Genomic DNA, 18,350 nt, shown 5'->3' with positions numbered 1-18,350 from the left:
CCCGGCTTTCCCGCCAGAAGCACCGCGGAACCTTCTGGAAGAATAATACATATATAATAATACATATTATTATTATTATTATTATTATTATTATTATTATTATTATTATTATTATTATTATTATTATTATCGTCGTCCTGCTCTCCTGACACTCGAATGAGTGGCGGTCTGCGGAGAGAGACGGAAAAAAGTCAAATTAAGCGGCTGTGGCTGTTCAGATCTGACTGATAAATCCCACCTGTCAGTGTTCAGCTGCAGAAAATAAGATTATTAAAATACTAAACCTGCTGTGGGGGAGAAGGGCGGCTACAGGTCTGGGGACAAGCGGGCAACAACTCTACTGTAAAACAACAAAAAAGAAAAACAATACGAATTTCACATTTTAATAATATAAACACACACACATACAGCTCTCCTCGAGTTTATTCATCTCCTGTGAGACACACACACACACACACAGTGTCCCAGTCTGTCCCTCCTGTGAGACACACACACAGTGTCCCAGTCTGTCCCCCCTGTTAGACACACACAGTGTACCAGTCTGTCCCTCCTGTTAAACACACAAACAGTATCCCTCCTGTGAGACACACACACCGTGTCCCACCTGTGAGACACACACACGCACAGTCCCAGTCTGTCCCTCCTGTGAGACACACACACAGTGTCCCTGTCTGTCCCTCCTGTTAGACACACACAGTGTACCAGTCTGTCCCTCCTGTTAAACACACAAACAGTATCCCTCCTGTGAGACACACACACCGTGTCCCACCTGTGAGACACACACACGCACAGTCCCAGTCTGTCCCTCCTGTGAGACACACACACAGTGTCCCAGTCTGTCCCTCCTGTGAGACACACTCAGAGTGTCCCAGTCTGTCCCTCCTGTTAGACACCCACACACACAGTGTCCCAGTGTGTCTCTCCTGTGAAACACACACACAGTGTCCCTCCTGTGATATACACACACACAAACACACACAGTCTCCCTCCTGTGAGACACACACACACATTGTCCCTCCTGTGACACCACACACACACACAGTGTCCCAGTCTGTCCCTAATGTGAGACACACACACACACACACACACACACAGTGTCCCAGTCTGTCCCTCCAGTGAGACACACACACCTGGATGATACTCCAGTCCTCTCCCACACAGCAGCTCTCAGTGGAGGAGAGCAGAGTGATGAGGACAGGTCAGAGGTCATTAGGGGTTATTAGGAGGACTGGCCTGGTAAAGACCAGGGGGACACCGGGGTGACACCCCAACACTTTTATAGAGACACCCCTGGATTTTAATGAGCACCGAGAATCAGGACATCGGTTTCATGTCTCATGAGAAGGACGGAGCCTTCTTACAGTCCAGTGTCCCCGTCAGTGTCCAGCCCTACTCTTTTATAGCTCACCATCACTGTACTGGGGCATCAGAGCGCAGGGTGAGAGCGCCCCCTGCTGGCCCCACTCACACCTCTCCCAGGAGTCTCCCCTCCAGGTACTGGCCAGGCTCCCCCTGCTGGGCTCCAGTGGGCTGTGAGCTGAGGGACAGCGCCCCCTGCTGGGCTCCAGTGGGCTGTGAGCTGAGGGACAGCGCCCCCTGCTGGGCTCCAGTGGGCTGTGAGCTGGGTGAGGGCGCCCCCCGCTGGGCTCCAGTGGGCTGTGAGCTGGGGGACAGCGCCCCCTGCTGGGCTCCAGTGGGCTGGGAGCTGGGTGAGGGTGCTCTGGAGCGGATCTGAACCAGAACCTCACTGTCGGCCCTCGGTCTTCGAACCCTTGTTTGGTGACATACGTACTGTACCTACAGTATACATCACCGACAGCAGTAGCACCTGCGCTGCGCTGACGACGACGGCGTCTGGTTCTGGGGCTCCAGGGTCCTGGATGTGGGGTACCCTGGAATTGAACTGCAGAGCACAATGATATTAACACCCTATCACCCTGCAACTCCCAACTGGCAGCCCACTGGAGCTCAGCAGGTGTGAGCCTGGTCAGTACCTGGAGGGGAGACCTCCTGGGAAAAACTAAGGTTGCTGCTGGAAGAGGTGTTAGTGGGGCCAGCAGGGGGCGCTCACCCTGCGGTCCATGTGGGTCCTAATGCCCCAGTATAGTGACGGGGACACTATACTGTAAACAGGCGCCGTCCTTTGGATGAGACGTAAAACTGAGGTCCTGACTCTCTGTGGTCATTAAAAATCCCAGGGCGCTTCTCGAAAAGAGTAAGGGTGTAACCCCGGCGTCCTGGACAAATTTCCCATTGGCCCTTACCAATCATGGCCTCCTAATAACCCCCCTCTCTGAACTGGCTTCATCACTCTGCTCTCCTCCCCACTGAGAGCTGGTGTGTGGGGAGCGTTCTGGCGCACTATGGCTGCTGTTGCATCATCCAGGTGGGGCTGCACTCTGGTGGTGGTGGAGGGGATCCCCATTACCTGTAAAGCACTTTGAGTGGAGTGTCCAGAAAAGCGCTATATAAGTGTAAGCAATTATTATTATTATTATTATTATTATTAATAATAATAATGCCTGGCATGTTACAGTACCAACATCCAGCCACCAGAGGGCCGCCAAACCGACAGCATGCACCTCATCCACTCTGGGGAGGCGAAGGTTAATCAGACCTCGTTAACTCATCAGCCTTCCCTCCAGCCTGCTTGAACCCTAAACCTGTTCTTATAGCTCCTCTCACACAGGAGACAGGTCACCCCTCACTCTGAGCTTCTCTCACACACAGGAGACAGGTCACCCCTCACTCTGAGCTCCTCTCACACACAGGAGACAGGTCACCCCTCACTCTGAGCTCCTCTCACACAGGAGACAGGTCACCCCTGACTCTGAGCTCCTCTCACACACAGGAGACAGGTCACCCCTCACTCTGAGCTCCTCTCTCACACAGGAGACAGGTCACCCCTCACTCTGAGCTCCTCTCACACACAGGAGACAGGTCACCCCTCACTCTGAGCTCCTCTCACACACAGGAGACAGGTCACCCCTCACTCTGAGCTCCTCTCACACACAGGAGACAGGTCACCCCTGACTCTGAGCTCCTCTCACACACAGGAGACAGGTCACCCCTCACTCTGAGCTTCTCTCACACACAGGAGACAGGTCACCCCTCACTCTGAGCTCCTCTCACACACAGGAGACAGGTCACCCCTCACTCTGAGCTCCTCTCACACACAGGAGACAGGTCACCCCTCACTCTGAGCTCCTCTCACACACAGGAGACAGGTCACCCCTCACTCTGAGCTCCTCTCACACACAGGAGACAGGTCACCCCTCACTCTGAGCTCCTCTCACACACAGGAGACAGGTCACCCCTCACTCTGAGCTCCTCTCACACAGGAGACAGGTCACCCCTCACTCTGAGCTCCTCTCACACACAGGAGACAGGTCACCCCTCACTCTGAGCTCCTCTCACACACAGGAGACAGGTCACCCCTCACTCTGAGCTCCTCTCACACACAGGAGACAGGTCACCCCTCACTCTGAGCTCCTCTCACACAGGAGACAGGTCACCCCTCACTCTGAGCGCTGTGTGATAATGACACTGTGACTCTGAGCGCTGTGTGAAAATGACACGCTGACTCTGAGCGCTGTGCGATAATGACACACTGACTCTGAGCGCTGTGTGATAATGACACTGTGACTCTGAGCGCTGTGTGATAATGACACTGTGACTCTGAGCGCTGTGCGATAATGACACACTGACTCTGAGCGCTGTGTGATAATGACACGCTGACTCTGAGCGCTGTGTGATAATGACACACTGACTCTGAGCGCTGTGCGATAATGACACACTGACTCTGAGCGCTGTGTGATAATGACACGCTGACTCTGAGCGCTGTGTGATAATGACACACTGACTCTGAGCGCAGTGTGATAATGACACTGTGACTCTGAGCGCTGTGCGATAATGACACTGTGACTCTGAGCGCTGTGTGATAATGACACGCTGACTCTGAGCGCTGTGCGATAATGACACACTGACTCTGAGCGCTGTGTGATAATGACACTGTGACTCTGAGCGCTGTGCGATAATGACACGCTGACTCTGAGCGCTGTGTGATAATGACACGCTGACTCTGAGCGCTGTGTGATAATGACACGCTGACTCTGAGCCCGCCTCATCGTGAATACTATGTACAGTCATCTGCCGCAGGGTGGAACAGTGGTCTTCTTTACGCTAAGGGGGGTGGGAGTGTGCAACAAGCCTGGCTGGAGGAGACTGTGGGTAGAAATAGCTGGGCTGTGTGTGTTCCCCACTCTCCCTCCCGCTGACACCACCAGAGACTCAGGGGTACGAAACCAAAGCATTTATTTGCAGTTGTTTTGAGTTCCTTACAGAGACACTGTGACTGGAGGATGGAGGAAGGGGTGCAGATGCAGGGTCCTCTGGCGCCCCCTCCTGTCTCTCCCTCTCCCCCCCAGCAGCAGCCTCACTTTGTGAAGTCTGTCTTGCCCCCTCGTCCCTGCGCCTGCCCTGCTCTCTCGCGCTGGGGGGGTCTGTTATTGTAAAAGACCCCCCCAGCCTCTGCCTGCTGGCAGGAGGAGAGAGGGACACAGCTGAGGACGTCAGTCCTGCAGCTCCAGTACAAACTGGGCCCACTGATCACAGCCCCGAGACCAGATCAACGTCACCGCGGTCCTGCTGTCTCTGAGATCGGACCGGTGTCACTGTGGTCCTGCTGTCTCTGAGACCAGATCAATGTCACTGCGGTCCTGCTGTCTCTGAGACTGGATCTGTGTCTCTGCGGTCCTGCTGTCTCTGAGACCGGACCGGTGTCACTGCTGTCCTGCTGTCTCTGAGACCAGATCAATGTCACTGCGGTCCTGCTGTCTCTGAGACTGGATCTGTGTCTCTGCGGTCCTGCTGTCTCTGAGAGAGACCGGACCTGTGTCACTGCTGTCCTGCTGTCTCTGAGACCAGATCAATGTCAGTGTGGTCCTGCTGTCTCTGAGACCGGACCGGTGTCACTGCGGTCCTGCTGTCTCTGAGACCGGACCGGTGTCACTGCTGTCCTGCTGTCTCTGAGACCAGATCAATGTCAGTGTGGTCCTGCTGTCTCTGAGACCGGACCGGTGTCGTTGCGGTCCTGCTGTCTCTGAGACCGGACCTGCGTCACTACTGTCTCTGAGACGGGATCTGTGTCACTGCGGTCCTGCTGTCTCTGAGACTGGATCTGTGTCTCTGCGGTCCTGCTGTCTCTGAGACCGGACCGGTGTCGTTGCGGTCCTGCTGTCTCTGAGACCGGACCTGCGTCACTACTGTCTCTGAGACGGGATCTGTGTCACTGCGGTCCTGCTGTCTCTGAGACTGGATCTGTGTCTCTGCGGTCCTGCTGTCTCTGAGACCGGACCGGTGTCGTTGCGGTCCTGCTGTCTCTGAGACCGGACCGGTGTCACTGCTGTCTCGGAGACCGGACCGGTGTCACTGCTGTCCTGCTGTCTCTGAGACCGGACTGGTGTCGTTGCGGTCCTGCTGTCTCTGAGACTGGATCTGTGTCACTGCGGTCCTGCTGTCTCTGAGACCGGACCGGTGTTGCTGCGGTCCTGCTGTCTCTGAGACCGGACCGGTGTCACTGCGGTCCTGCTGTCTCTGAGACCGGACCGGTGTCGCTGCGGTCCTGCTGTCTTTGAGACCGGACATGTGTCACTGCTGTCTCTGAGACTGGATCTGTGTCACTGCGGTCCTGCTGTCTCTGAGACCAGATTAACGTCACCGCGGTCCTGCTGTCTCTGAGACCGGACCTGTGTCACTGTGGTCCTGCTGTCTCTGAGACTGGATCTGTGTCTCTGCGGTCCTGCTGTCTCTGAGACCGGACCGGTGTCACTGCGGTCCTGCTGTCTCTGAGACCGGACCGGTGTCGCTGCGGTCCTGCTGTCTCTGAGACCGGACCGGTGTCACTGCGGTCCTGCTGTCTCTGAGACCGGACCGGTGTCACTGCGGTCCTGCTGTCTCTGAGACCGGACCGGTGTCGCTGCTGGAACGGGAGCTGCTCTCAGTCAGAGCTGAGGGAGAGAGAGGAGCAGGAGGGAGAGAGGGAGAGAGGCGGTTTGTTCAGAAGGTAGCTTTATTGGGTGAAGAGCTCCCTGCCCACACGCCCGCAGTCGCCTCTCTCTGCCGGTCCCGTTACGGGACAGTCCGGTGTGGGGAGGGGGATCTGTACAGCGCGACAGGGCGGGGCGGGGCGGGGCGGGGGGCAGGGAGGAATGCAGTCAGGACGGGGAGCGGAGGGAGAGGTCGGGACGAGACTCTACTCCTCCTTCTCCTCTCCGTGTGTGATGACGTAGCAGATGTTCTTGTAGTCGACATTGCCGGCCACATCTGGAGGGAAGGCAGTCCAGAGGTTCTTCATCTGAGAGAGAGAGAGAGAGGGGTTAATACAGACACACTGACTGGACACTCCAGTACATTAACACTGCACTGAGAGAGAGAGGGGTTAATACAGACACACTGACTGGACACTCCAGTACATTAACACTGCACTGAGAGAGTCAGAGAGCTGAAACAGTGATAACTAGACATACTCCTCTTACCTCTTCTGGAGAGAACCTATCACACTGGGTGGTCAGGAGCTCCTCCAGGCTACAAAGAGAGACAAAATGGCTTTTCAAAAACTGGTTTACTGACTTGATTGTGGGTATTGTATACAGTGGAAGTTGAGTAAATACTATATATAAACGCTCCATATGATATTACAGAAATCTGTAGGTGATGGCTGGCTAGGCAGGTACTCACAAGGCCTTCTTGATGGTGCCAGTACCCTGTGGGTCGAGCACCTTGAAGGCACCAAGAATGACGTCTTCTGGGTCAGCGCCTGAAGAGAGAGAGAGGGGTTCATACAGACACACTGACTGGACACTCCAGTACATTAACACTGCACTGAGAGAGAGAGGGGTTAATACAGACACACTGACTGGACACTCCAGTACATTAACACTGCACTGAGAGAGAGAGAGAGAGAGAGAGGTTAATACAGACACACTGACTGGACACTCCAGTACATTAATACTGCACTGAGAGAGAGAGGGGTTCATACAGACACACTGACTGGACACTCCAGTACATTAACACTGCACTGAGAGAGAGAGGGGTTAATACAGACACACTGACTGGACACTCCAGTACATTAACACTGCACTGAGAGAGAGAGAGAGAGAGAGAGGTTAATACAGACACACTGACTGGACACTCCAGTACATTAATACTGCACTGAGAGAGAGAGGGGTTAATACAGACACACTGACTGGACACTCCAGTACATTAACACTGCACTGAGAGAGAGAGGGGTTCATACAGACACACTGACTGGACACTCCAGTACATTAACACTGCACTGAGAGAGAGAGGGGTTCATACAGACACACTGACTGGACACTCCAGTACATCAACACTGCACTGAGAGAGAGAGGGGAAGAGAATGTCACCTCTGAGTTTCTCTCCGAACATGGTGAGGAACACAGTGAAGTTGATGGGTCCACTGGCTTCCTTGACCATGGCATCCAGCTCCTCACTCTTCATGTTGGTGCCTGCAGAGAGCCAGAGGGTGGTAAGCACACTGTCGCACTGTCGTGGCTCAGGGCTCAGGGCTCAGGGCTCAGGGGGCTCAGGGCTCAGGGCTCAGGGCTCAGGGGGTGTAGGGGCTCAGGGAGTGTGGGGGCTCAGGGCTCAGGGGGCTCAGGGCTCAGGGCTCAGGGGACTCAGGGGGTGTGGGGGCTCGGGGCTCAGGGGGCTCAGGGCTCAGGGCTCAGGGGGCTCAGGGCTCAGGGGGCTCAGGGCTCAGGGCTCAGGGCTCAGGGCTCAGGGCTCAGGCCTCAGGGGGCTCAGGGCTCAGGGGGCTCAGGGGGCTCAGGGCTCAGGCCTCAGGGCTCAGGGCTCAGGGCTCAGGGGGCTCAGGGCTCAGGGCTCAGGGCTCAGGGGGCTCAGGGGGTGTGGGGGCTCGGGGCTCAGGGGGCTCAGGGCTCAGGGCTCAGGGGGCTCAGGGTTCAGGGCTCAGGGGACTCAGGGGGTGTGGGGGCTCGGGGCTCAGGGGGCTCAGGGCTCAGGGCTCAGGGGGCTCAGGGGGTGTGGGGGCTCAGGGCTCAGGGCTCAGGGGGCTCAGGGGGTGTGGGGGCTCAGCTCAGCGGTGTCTAGGAAGAGAGGTTAAAGCAGTTACCCATGGCAGCCAGGGTGTCTCGGAGGTCATCCTTGCTGATGATCCCGTCTCTGTTCTGGTCGATCACAGTGAAGGCCTGCGAGAAACAGACAGGTCAGGGGAGAAGGATTCATGGAAACACTGGAAACACTGGAAACACTGGAAACAGTCCAGCTGGGTCCAGCTCTCTCAGTGTCAGTGGAGTCAGACTATAATCCCAGTTCAGAACTCATCCAGCTCCCAGTCCAGTCAGACCAGTCCAGCCTGGAGAGTCTCAGACTGCTCTGTCAGTGTCAGTGGAGTCTGATTATAATCCCAGTTCAGAACTCATCCAGCTCCCAGTCCAGTCAGTCCAGTCCAGCCTGGAGAGTCTCAGACTGCTCTGTCAGTGTCAGTGGAGTCTGATTAGAATCCCAGTTCAGAACTAAGGCAGATCCCAGCAGCTCTGCCAGTGTTAAAATATTCCCTTGGGAACCTGATCCCCTGCAGCTGTGCTCTGTGCTGTACTTATACGGCCGGGAGCAGTGTAGCCCTGCTGTGTAAGACATTCCCAGGAGTCTCTCAAGGTGCTGGTGTCAGTTACGCCTTCCTGACCCCCCGCCCCCCTGTTCGCGTCAGTCAACAGCCCCCCTCTCCAAATCAACAGCAGTCAGGACACCCCTACTCTTACTGACAGTGTCCTGGGATCTGTACTGACCAGCGGACTGGACACCCCTACTCTTACTGACAGTGTCCTGGGATCTGTACTGACCAGCAGTCAGGACACCCCTACTCTTACTGACGGTGTCCCGGGATCTGTACTGACCAGTGGACTGGACACCCCTACTCTTACTGACAGTGTCCCGGGATCTGTACTGACCAGTGGACTGGACACCCCTACTCTTACTGACAGTGTCCTGGGATCTGTACTGACCAGCAGTCAGGACACCCCTACTCTTACTGACGGTGTCCTGGGATCTGTACTGACCAGCAGACTGGACACCCCTACTCTTACTGACAGTGTCCCGGGATCTGTACTGACCAGTGGACTGGACACCCCTACTCTTACTGACAGTGTCCTGGGATCTGTACTGACCAGTGGACTGGACACCCCTACTCTTACTGACAGTGTCCTGGGATCTGTACTGACCAGCAGTCAGGACACCCCTACTCTTACTGACAGTGTCCCGGGATCTGTACTGACCAGTGGACTGGACACCCCTACTCTTACTGACAGTGTCCTGGGATCTGTACTGACCAGCGGACTGGACACCCCTACTCTTACTGACAGTGTCCCGGGATCTGTACTGACCAGTGGACTGGACACCCCTACTCTTACTGACAGTGTCCCGGGATCTGTACTGACCAGCGGACTGGACACCCCTACTCTTACTGACAGTGTCCTGGGATCTGGACTGACCAGCAGTCAGGACACCCCTACTCTTACTGACAGTGTCCTGGGATCTGGACTGACCAGCAGTCATATATATGCCCACAGGGACAAAACTGTTTTTTCTCTGCTTTTCCTGACCAGGGCTCTGTGTGTGTCAGTGTGTGTCAGTGTGTGAGTGTCTGACAGTGTGTGTCACTGTGTGTCACTGTGTGTCACTGTGTGTCGGTGTGCATCACTGTGTGACAGTGTGTGTCAGTGTGTGTCAGTGTCTGACAGTGTGTGTCACTGTGTGTCGGTGTGTGACAGTGTGTGACAGTGTGTGTCAGTGTGTGACAGTGTGTGTGTCACAGTAACACGCACCTCCTTGTACTCCTGGATCTGGCTCTGCTCGAACATGGAGAACACATTGGAGGAACCGCCCTCTGCTGTCTGCCTCCTCTTGGCCTTCTTGGGTGCCTGTAGTGTAAAACAGACACTGCGTCAGACACAGACCTACACACTGTAGACACAACACCGACACTGCGTCAGACACAGACCTACACACTGCAGACACAGCACCGACACTGCGTCAGACACAGACCTACACACTGTAGACACAACACCGACACTGCGTCAGACACAGACCTACACACTGCAGACACAGCACCGACACTGCATCAGACACAGACCTGCACACTGCAGACACAGCACCGACACTGCGTCAGACACAGACCTACACACTGCAGACACAACACCGACACTGTGTCAGACACAGACCTACACACTGCAGACACAGCACCGACACTGCGTCAGACACTTCTTCATTATTGAACACTGACCATCAAGTCACAACTGTCGACTGTCCTTTAACTTTCAATGAGAATCTGAGGGGAAATATTTATCTATGTTGGTTTTGAATATCAGCTTTAATTGCATCCATCAGGGATGAACTGTCTTCCAACTCCACTGAGATCAGGGCTGTAAAAGAGCTGTGTCTCTATGTGTGACAGTAATAGAGATCAGTGTTGTAAAAGAGTTGTGTCTCTGTGTGGGACAGTAATAGAGATCAGTGCTGTAAGAGAGCTGTGTCTCTGGGTGGGACAGTAATAGAGATCAGTGCTGTAAAAGAGCTGTGTCTCTGTGTGGGACAGTAATAGAGATCAGTGCTGTAAGAGAGCTGTGTCTCTGTGTGACAGTAATAGAGATCAGTGCTGTAAGAGAGCTGTGTCTCTGTGTGGGACAGTAATAGAGATCAGTGCTGTAAAAGAGCTGTGTCTCTGTGTGTGACAGTAATAGAGATCAGTGCTGTAAAAGAGCTGTGTCTCTGTGTGACAGTAATAGAGATCAGTGCTGTAAGAGAGCTGTGTCTCTGTGTGGGGACAGTAATAGAGATCAGTGCTGTAAAAGAGCTGTGTCTCTGTGTGACAGTAATAGAGATCAGTGCTGTAAGAGAGCTGTGTCTCTGTGTGGGACAGTAATAGAGATCAGTGCTGTAAGAGAGCTGTGTCTCTGTGTGGGACAGTAATAGAGATCAGTGCTGTAAAAGAGCTGTGTCTCTGTGTGGGACAGTAATAGAGATCAGTGCTGTAAGAGAGCTGTGTCTCTGTGTGGGACAGTAATAGAGATCAGTGCTGTAAGAGAGCTGTGTCTCTGTGTGTGACAGTAATAGAGATCAGTGCCGTAAAAGAGCTGTGTCTCTATGTGTGACAGTAATAGAGATCAGTGCTGTAAAAGAGCTGTGTCTCTGTGTGACAATAACAGAGATCAGTGCTGTAAAAGAACTGTGTCTCTGTGTGACAGTAATAGAGATCAGTGCTGTAAGAGAGCTGTGTCTCTGTGTGACAATAACAGAGATCAGTGCTGTAAGAGAGCTGTGTCTCTGTGTGTGACAGTAATAGAGATCAGTGCTGTAAAAGAGGTGTGTCTCTGTGTGGGACAGTAATAGAGATCAGTGCTGTAAAAGAGCTGTGTCTCTGTGTGGGACAGTAATAGAGATCAGTGCTGTAAAAGAGGTGTGTCTCTGTGTGGGACAGTAATAGAGATCAGTGCTGTAAAAGAGGTGTGTCTCTGTGTGGGACAGTAATACTGTTGGTAATAAGGTTGTCAATAACCTGACGTGGAAAATTAGCTCTAGAACAGCCTGGTTTGGGACAGCAGAGAACTTCGTGTCTCTTAAGCCCTGTCCTCAATGAACTGACGCATGACTGACGTCTTCGCACAATAGCTCAGTCTACCCCCAGAAGAGTGAAACCCGTGTGTCTTTTGAAAGCCAGACTAGACGTTTCCGAAGGCGTGTGCGAGTGTCTCCTGTGTGCCCAGGCTCAGACAGCACTGGGGCGGTGGGGTGGCTCTGGGGCTCAGGACCTGCACCCGGGGCTGGGAGGTTGCTGGTACGAATCCCACGGCCGGGTGTGTGTGTGTCTCCTGGAGAGCTTTGGCCCCTGAGATAGGCCCCTGACCCCCAGCTCCTCTCCCTGTGTGTGTGTCTCCTGGAGAGCTGGGGCCCCTGAGCTAGGCCCCTGACCCCCAGCTCTTCTCCCTGTGTGCGTGTGTGTGTGTGTGTGTGTGTGTGTGTGTGTGTGTGTGTGTCTCCTGGAGAGCAGGGGCCCCTGAGTCAGGCCCCTGACCCCCAGCTCCTCTCCCTGTGTGTGCGTGTGTGTCTCCTGGAGAGCTGGGGCCCCTGAGTCAGGCCCCTGACACCCAGCTCCTCTCCCTGTGTGTGTGTGTCTCCTGGAGAGCTGGGGCCCCTGAGAGGCCCCTGACCCCCAGCTCCTCTCCCTGCGTGTGTGTGTCTCCTGGAGAGCAGGGGCCCCTGAGTCAGGCCCCTGACCCCCAGCTCCTCTCCCTGTGTGTGTGTGTCTCCTGGAGAGCTGGGGCCCCTGAGCCAGGCCCCTGACCCCCAGCTCCTCTCCCTGTGTGTGTGTCTGTGTGTGTGTGTGTCCTGGAGAGCAGGCTGGGGTCTGAGACACGAGAGACAAGAGCTGGCCCATCCAGGGGGCTGATCTGATCCTGCTGCTCCGTCAGAGAATAGCCCAACAGCTGGGCTGCCCTGCGCCCCCACCCTCCCCCCTCACACAGACTCAACTCTCCCAGGAAATCCCTCGGAGCGTGCGTGGAGTGGCAGGAAAGCCAGGATACTCACCATGCTGTGCTGGGATCGGAGCTTGGAGGTTCGGGATGAGAGAGGAGCCTGCGCCGGACCACGAGGGAGAGCTGACTGACATGAGGGCACCGGTCCCCCGGGACTTATATACCCCGGCCTCCGGGGGCTAACTATAGCAGCGCCGTGGGGCTTGTCCAAGAAGGAGGGAGAGAGAGCAGGAGGGCTCGTCTTTCACCTCAGAAATAGCCCCGTGTCTTGGAATGGGACGGCGGCGCGTCGCTGGCGTGTACTAATATGGACAGAGCCGGGACCATCGGTGGACATTCCTGAGTCAGGTCTGCCTGTCCCTCCCAGCAGCCTCCAGGAGTCTCTGAGCACAGCCCTGCGCTTTCTGAGCTGCTCAAGTCACCCCTCACTCCTCACCCCCTCACTCCTACCTGTTCACCCCTCACTCCCCTCACACCTCACCCCCCTCACACCTCACTCCCCTCACCCTCTCTCACTCCCCTCACCCCTCGCTCCCCTCACTCCTACCTGTTCACACCTCAGTCCCCTCACCCTCTCTCACTCCTCACTCCCCTCACACCTCACTCCTCACCCCCCTCACTCCCCTCACCCCTCGCTCCCCTCACTCCTACCTGTTCACACCTCACTCCCCTCACCCTCTCTCACTCCCCTCACCCCTCGCTCCCCTCACTCCTACCTGTTCACACCTCACTCCCCTCACCCTCTCTCACTCCTCACTCCCCTAACCCCTCACACCTCACTCCCCTCACCCCTCACCCCCCTCACTCCTACCTGTTCACACCTCACTCCCCTCACCCTCTCTCACCCCTCACTCCCCTCACCCTCTCTCACTCCTACCTGTTCACCCCTCAGTCCCCTCACCCCTCAGTCCCCTCACTCATCCCTCACACTCCTCACCCCTTGCTCTCCTCACCCCTCACTCCCCCCTCACACCTACCTGTTCACCCCTTACCCCTCACAAACCTCACCCCTCACACCCACTAACTCCTCTCACCCCTCACAAACCTCACCACTCACTCCTACCTGTTCACCCCTCACTCATCACCTCACACTCCTCACCCCCAACCTCTCACTCCTACCTGTTCACTCCTCACCCCCTCTCACTCCTCTCACCCCTCACTCCTACCTGTTCACCCCTCACTCCTCACAAAGTCCTCACCCCCTCCCACCCCTCCCCGCTCACTCTTCACATGACTGAACAGTAAACCACACACAGAGCACAGCTGTCCTGTCCAGGGTGTGTGTGTGTGTCCTGTGACGGACCGCAGTCAGGAAGAGAGGGGTCGAGAGTTGATAAAGAGATGGAGGGGTGGACAGATGGACAGATGGACAGGTGGACGTCGCCTCATGTCCACTGGCCCTGTGGCACTGGAGGCTGAGAGCAGGCAGAGGGTGAGTCTGGACAGCCCAGTTCAGCAGTCCCTGTGACCCCTGTGACCCCTGTGGCCCCAGTCCCCGCCGGCCCCCAGCCCTCCGCACGCAGCCGTGACCAGAGAGAGTCTCAGACCTGGGTCACCTGCTGGAGCCTGACGGGGGCGATGATGGGGGCCACAGGTCTGGGGGTGCTCATTGGCTCTGCTGGGGTGACGTTCGTGAGACCGCAGTCAGGGGAGAGAGTTTCTCCACAGCAGGGGGGTCAGGACTCGCTGGGTCTCAGGGGCGCGGGGTGACACCCCGAGAGCTGTGCCCGGCGTGTTGGGGGTGTCAGGAGGTGTGAACGGGGGAGCAGTGGAAAGCAGTGGTCATGTTGACAGCTGATGATTTTATGTGTTGAGTGCGGGAGGGGGAGGAGGAGACTCCGTTTGTTGTTTGTTGTTTGTTTTTGGTTTTGTTGTTCTAATGGAATGAAGGTCTTTTTAAAACCTCAACCCTCTCTCTCTCAGTGCAGTGTTAATGTACTGGAGTGTCCAGTCAGTGTGTGTGTATGAACCCCTCTCTCTCAGTGCAGTGTTAATGTACTGGAGTGTCCAGTCAGTGTGTGTGTATTAACCCCTCTCTCTCTCTCAGTGCAGTGTTAATGTACTGGAGTGTCCAGTCAGTGTGTGTGTATTAACCCCTCTCTCTCTCAGTGCAGTGTTAATGTACTGGAGTGTCCAGTCAGTGTGTCTGTATGAACCCCTCTCTCTCTCTCAGTGCAGTGTTAATGTACTGGAGTGTCCAGTCAGTGTGTGTGTATTAACCCCTCTCTCTCTCAGTGCAGTGTTAATGTACTGGAGTGTCCAGTCAGTGTGTCTGTATGAACCCCTCTCTCTCTCTCAGTGCAGTGTTAATGTACTGGAGTGTCCAGTCAGTGTGTCTGTATTAACCCCTCTCTCTCTCTCAGTGCAGTGTTAATGTACTGGAGTGTCCAGTCAGTGTGTCTGTATTAACCCCTCTCTCTCTCAGTGCAGTGTTAATGTACTGGAGTGTCCAGTCAGTGTATGTGTATTAACCCCTCTCTCTCTCAGTGCAGTGTTCATGTACTGGAGTGTCCAGTCAGTGTGTCTGTATTAACCCCTCTCTCTCAGTGCAGTGTTAATGTACTGGAGTGTCCAGTCAGTGTGTCTGTATTAACCCCTCTCTCTCTCAGTGCAGTGTTAATGTACTGGAGTGTCCAGTCAGTGTATGTGTATTAACCCCTCTCTCTCTCAGTGCAGTGTTCATGTACTGGAGTGTCCAGTCAGTGTGTCTGTATTAACCCCTCTCTCTCAGTGCAGTGTTAATGTACTGGAGTGTCCAGTCAGTGTGTCTGTATTAACCCCTCTCTCTCTCTCAGTGCAGTGTTAATGTACTGGAGTGTCCAGTCAGTGTGTCTGTATTAACCCCTCTCTCTCAGTGCAGTGTTAATGTACTGGAGTGTCCAGTCAGTGTGTCTGTATTAACCCCTCTCTCTCTCAGTGCAGTGTTAATCAGTGTGTCTGATGCTCTCAGCTGTAGATGGACAATCAGAGCCTGGATCAGCTCTCCCAGTGGGAGGGCGACAGCAGGCAGGCGAGATAATGAGGGAAGAGAATGAGGGGGGAGGGGGGAGGGGGGACAGACAAGGGAACAGCTGAAAGAGACAGAAATAGACTGACTTTCCCTGTCAGAACTGAGACCCCTCTCTCACTTTCCCAGCTGGCTTCAGTGTGAAAGTACTCTCGCATCCTGCCACTGTGCACAACGCCAATCAGTATCATAAACTTATATATAAACATTATATAGCGCCTTTAAAATAGCTTCTAAAGCACTTTAAAGACAAAGAAAAAGACACAGAGACAGGCGATTACAGAGTTCGAGGAACTGAAACCAGGGATTCAAACCGAAGTCAAAGAGGAAGAGACACAGACCTGAGTCAGTAAAAGCGTTTCCGAAGAGGAAGGTTGAGTCTGGATCTGAAGGGGTTAAGAGAAGGAGACTCTCTGATGTCCTTGGGGAGAGAGTCCAGAGCTTGGGGGCGCAGCAGGAGAAGCCCTGTCACCCCTAGAGTGTCGAGGGGCCTGGGGGACAGACAGGAGAGCAGAATCAGAGGAGCGAAGGTGGTGAGGTGGGGAGCAGGGCGACAGCAGCTCAGACAAGCAGAGCCTTACAGGCGAGCAGGAGGATTTGGAAGTCGACACGAAACCTGACGGGAAGCCAGTGCAGGGACTCCAGGACAGGAGTGATGGGATTACTTGCACTGGACCTGGTCAGGATTGTGGCTGGCGGATTCTGGACAGACTGGAGTTTGTTCAGTGTGGATTTAGAAACCCCAGAGAGTAGAGCATTGCAGGAATCACTCTGAGAGAAAACTAACGTGTTGACCTGCTCTTCAGTTCTAGTCAGAGACAGCAAAGGCTGCAGACTGGCGATATCTCTGAGGCAGACGAATCATGGTTTTACACACCTCTGCCCACGAAGGTCAAAATTCAAGCCTGGATCAAAGATCACCCCCAAGTTATTCCATTTAGAGTGTGTTAATTTACTGTATGTGTTACTATAATTGAATTTAAATAATCTGTTAACTCCCAGGCAGTCAGTGTGCCTTTCTGCAGTGTATGACTGTGTGGTGGGAGACTCGGGGAAGGAAAGGTGTTCAGTGGGGAGAGAAGGAAATCACAGTCCCTTCAGGCTCAGGTATGAAGTCTCCTGGCTTTGGAACAAAGGGACACCGTGGTGATCAGTAGCGCCATCTGGTGGTGACTCCCAAAAGGAGGGTCCGCAGGTGGAGACAGACTGTCTCTGAAACTGGAGGGCTCTGTGGTTTCTGGAGACACCAGTTCGACACGCTGGTCAGGCTGGGCTCCTGCAGGGCGCGCAGTGAGAAGCTGGACCTGATTCTCAGGGTGTCTGAGTCTGGGTAGTGATGTCCCGGCTGAACAGCGACACTGGCTTCGAAGACCGAGGGCAGACAGTGAGGTTCTGGTTCAGATCCGCTCCAGAGCCCAGGTTCTGGAGCTCGGGATCCAGACTGTGTTCAGAGAGCCGGCCGTTCTGTTGTTTTGGGAAACTCGTGACTTCCTGTGTAGAGAACCCCGGAGGTAGAACCTGTCTCTCCTGGTTTGTGGGCGGAGCTGTCTTTGTGACTCAGGACCTGCGCCTGTGGCCGGGAGGTTGCCGGTTCGAATCCTGCGGCCGGCAGAGGAATCCTACTCCGTTGGGCCCCTGAACCCCAGCTTCTCTCCCTCTGTGTGTGTGTGTGTATACAGTGTGTCCTGGAGAGTTGGGCCCCTGAGCCAGGCCCCTGAACCCCAGCTGCTCCAGGGGTGCTGTATAAATGTCTGACCCTGCGCTCTGACCCCCAGCATCTCTCCCTGTCTGTGTGTGAGTCTCCTGGAGAGCTGGGGCCCCTGAGTGAGGCCCCTAAACCCCAGCTTCTCTCCCTGTGTGCGTGCGTGTGTGTGTGTCTATACAGTGAGTCTGTCCTCCAGGTGTGTGTGTGTGTGTGTGTGTGTGTGTGTGTGTGTGTGTGTGTCCTGGAGAGTTGGGCCCCTGAGCGAGGCCCCTGACCCCCAGCTTCTCTCCCTGTGTGTGTCTATACAGTGAGTCTGTACTCCAGATGTGTGTAATGTAACAGTAAGGGAATTATAAAAAATAGTGAAAACAGTCATAATTTGTAAAATAGTTTTCAATAATACTTTTGTCTATACACACTACGCTTTTTTGCATGTTGTTAATTTGTAGACGTCTGCCTGCTGTCCAGAAGCAGAGACGTTGGGAGCACAAAGTACAGACTCACTGTATAGACACACACACACACCTGGAGTACAGACTCACTGTATAGACACACACACACACCTGGAGTACAGACTCACTGTATAGACACACACACACACACCTGGAGTACAGACTCACTGTATAGACACACACACACAAACCTGGAGTACAGACTCACTGTAAAGACACACACACACACCTGGAGTACAGACTCACTGTATAGACACACACACACACACCTGGAGTACAGACTTACTGTACAGACACACACACACACCTGGAGTACAGACTTACTGTAGAGACACACACACACACACCTGGAGTACAGACTCACTGTATAGACACACACACACACCTGGAGTACAGACTCACTGTATAGACACACACACACACCTGGAGTACAGATTCTTTTAGAGACACTCAAAACAAAAATAAGTTTGAAAAAAAAGTTCAAAACAGGAACCTAAACAGGAAATTGCCCTGTGGTTGAAGCTGTGAAGTGGTTGATACAAACACGGAAAATATATATTTCCTTCCTGTATATCTTATTCTTAATAATACTTGTCTGTATCACTCCAGTA

The 18,350-nt window shown here is 54.3% G+C and overlaps 1 protein-coding gene across 1 annotated transcript; it reads right to left on the bottom strand.

Moving 5' to 3' along the window:
• Nucleotides 1–6,052: 6,052 nt before the first annotated feature.
• LOC138238231 (myosin regulatory light chain 2, skeletal muscle) lies at nucleotides 6,053–12,737 on the bottom strand. The gene is made up of 7 exons (XM_069188296.1): nucleotides 12,628–12,737; nucleotides 9,867–9,962; nucleotides 8,156–8,231; nucleotides 7,428–7,529; nucleotides 6,739–6,817; nucleotides 6,537–6,585; nucleotides 6,053–6,355 (listed from the first exon to the last, which is right to left on the bottom strand). Exons 1-7 carry the CDS (start codon nucleotides 12,628–12,630, stop codon nucleotides 6,254–6,256), a joined length of 507 nt encoding a protein of 168 aa, XP_069044397.1. The 5' UTR covers nucleotides 12,631–12,737; the 3' UTR covers nucleotides 6,053–6,253.
• Between the last annotated feature and the right edge of the window lie 5,613 nt (nucleotides 12,738–18,350).

This window comes from Lepisosteus oculatus, chromosome 4, assembly GCF_040954835.1.
Source record: "Lepisosteus oculatus isolate fLepOcu1 chromosome 4, fLepOcu1.hap2, whole genome shotgun sequence".
Taxonomy (NCBI): domain Eukaryota; kingdom Metazoa; phylum Chordata; class Actinopteri; order Semionotiformes; family Lepisosteidae; genus Lepisosteus; species Lepisosteus oculatus.
Note: the sequence above shows the minus strand (reverse complement) of the source record. Positions and strands in the feature narration are given on the sequence as shown.

Bases quoted from the DNA above. Each gene is read 5' to 3' on its own strand.
- LOC138238231 (XM_069188296.1), bottom strand. The intron at 6,818-7,427 runs GTGACATTCTCT...CTCTCTCTTCAG, and splicing joins GTTCGGAGAGAAACTCAGAG to GCGCTGACCCAGAAGACGTC. The intron at 6,356-6,536 runs GTAAGAGGAGTA...TCTCTCTCTCAG, and splicing joins ATAGGTTCTCTCCAGAAGAG to ATGAAGAACCTCTGGACTGC.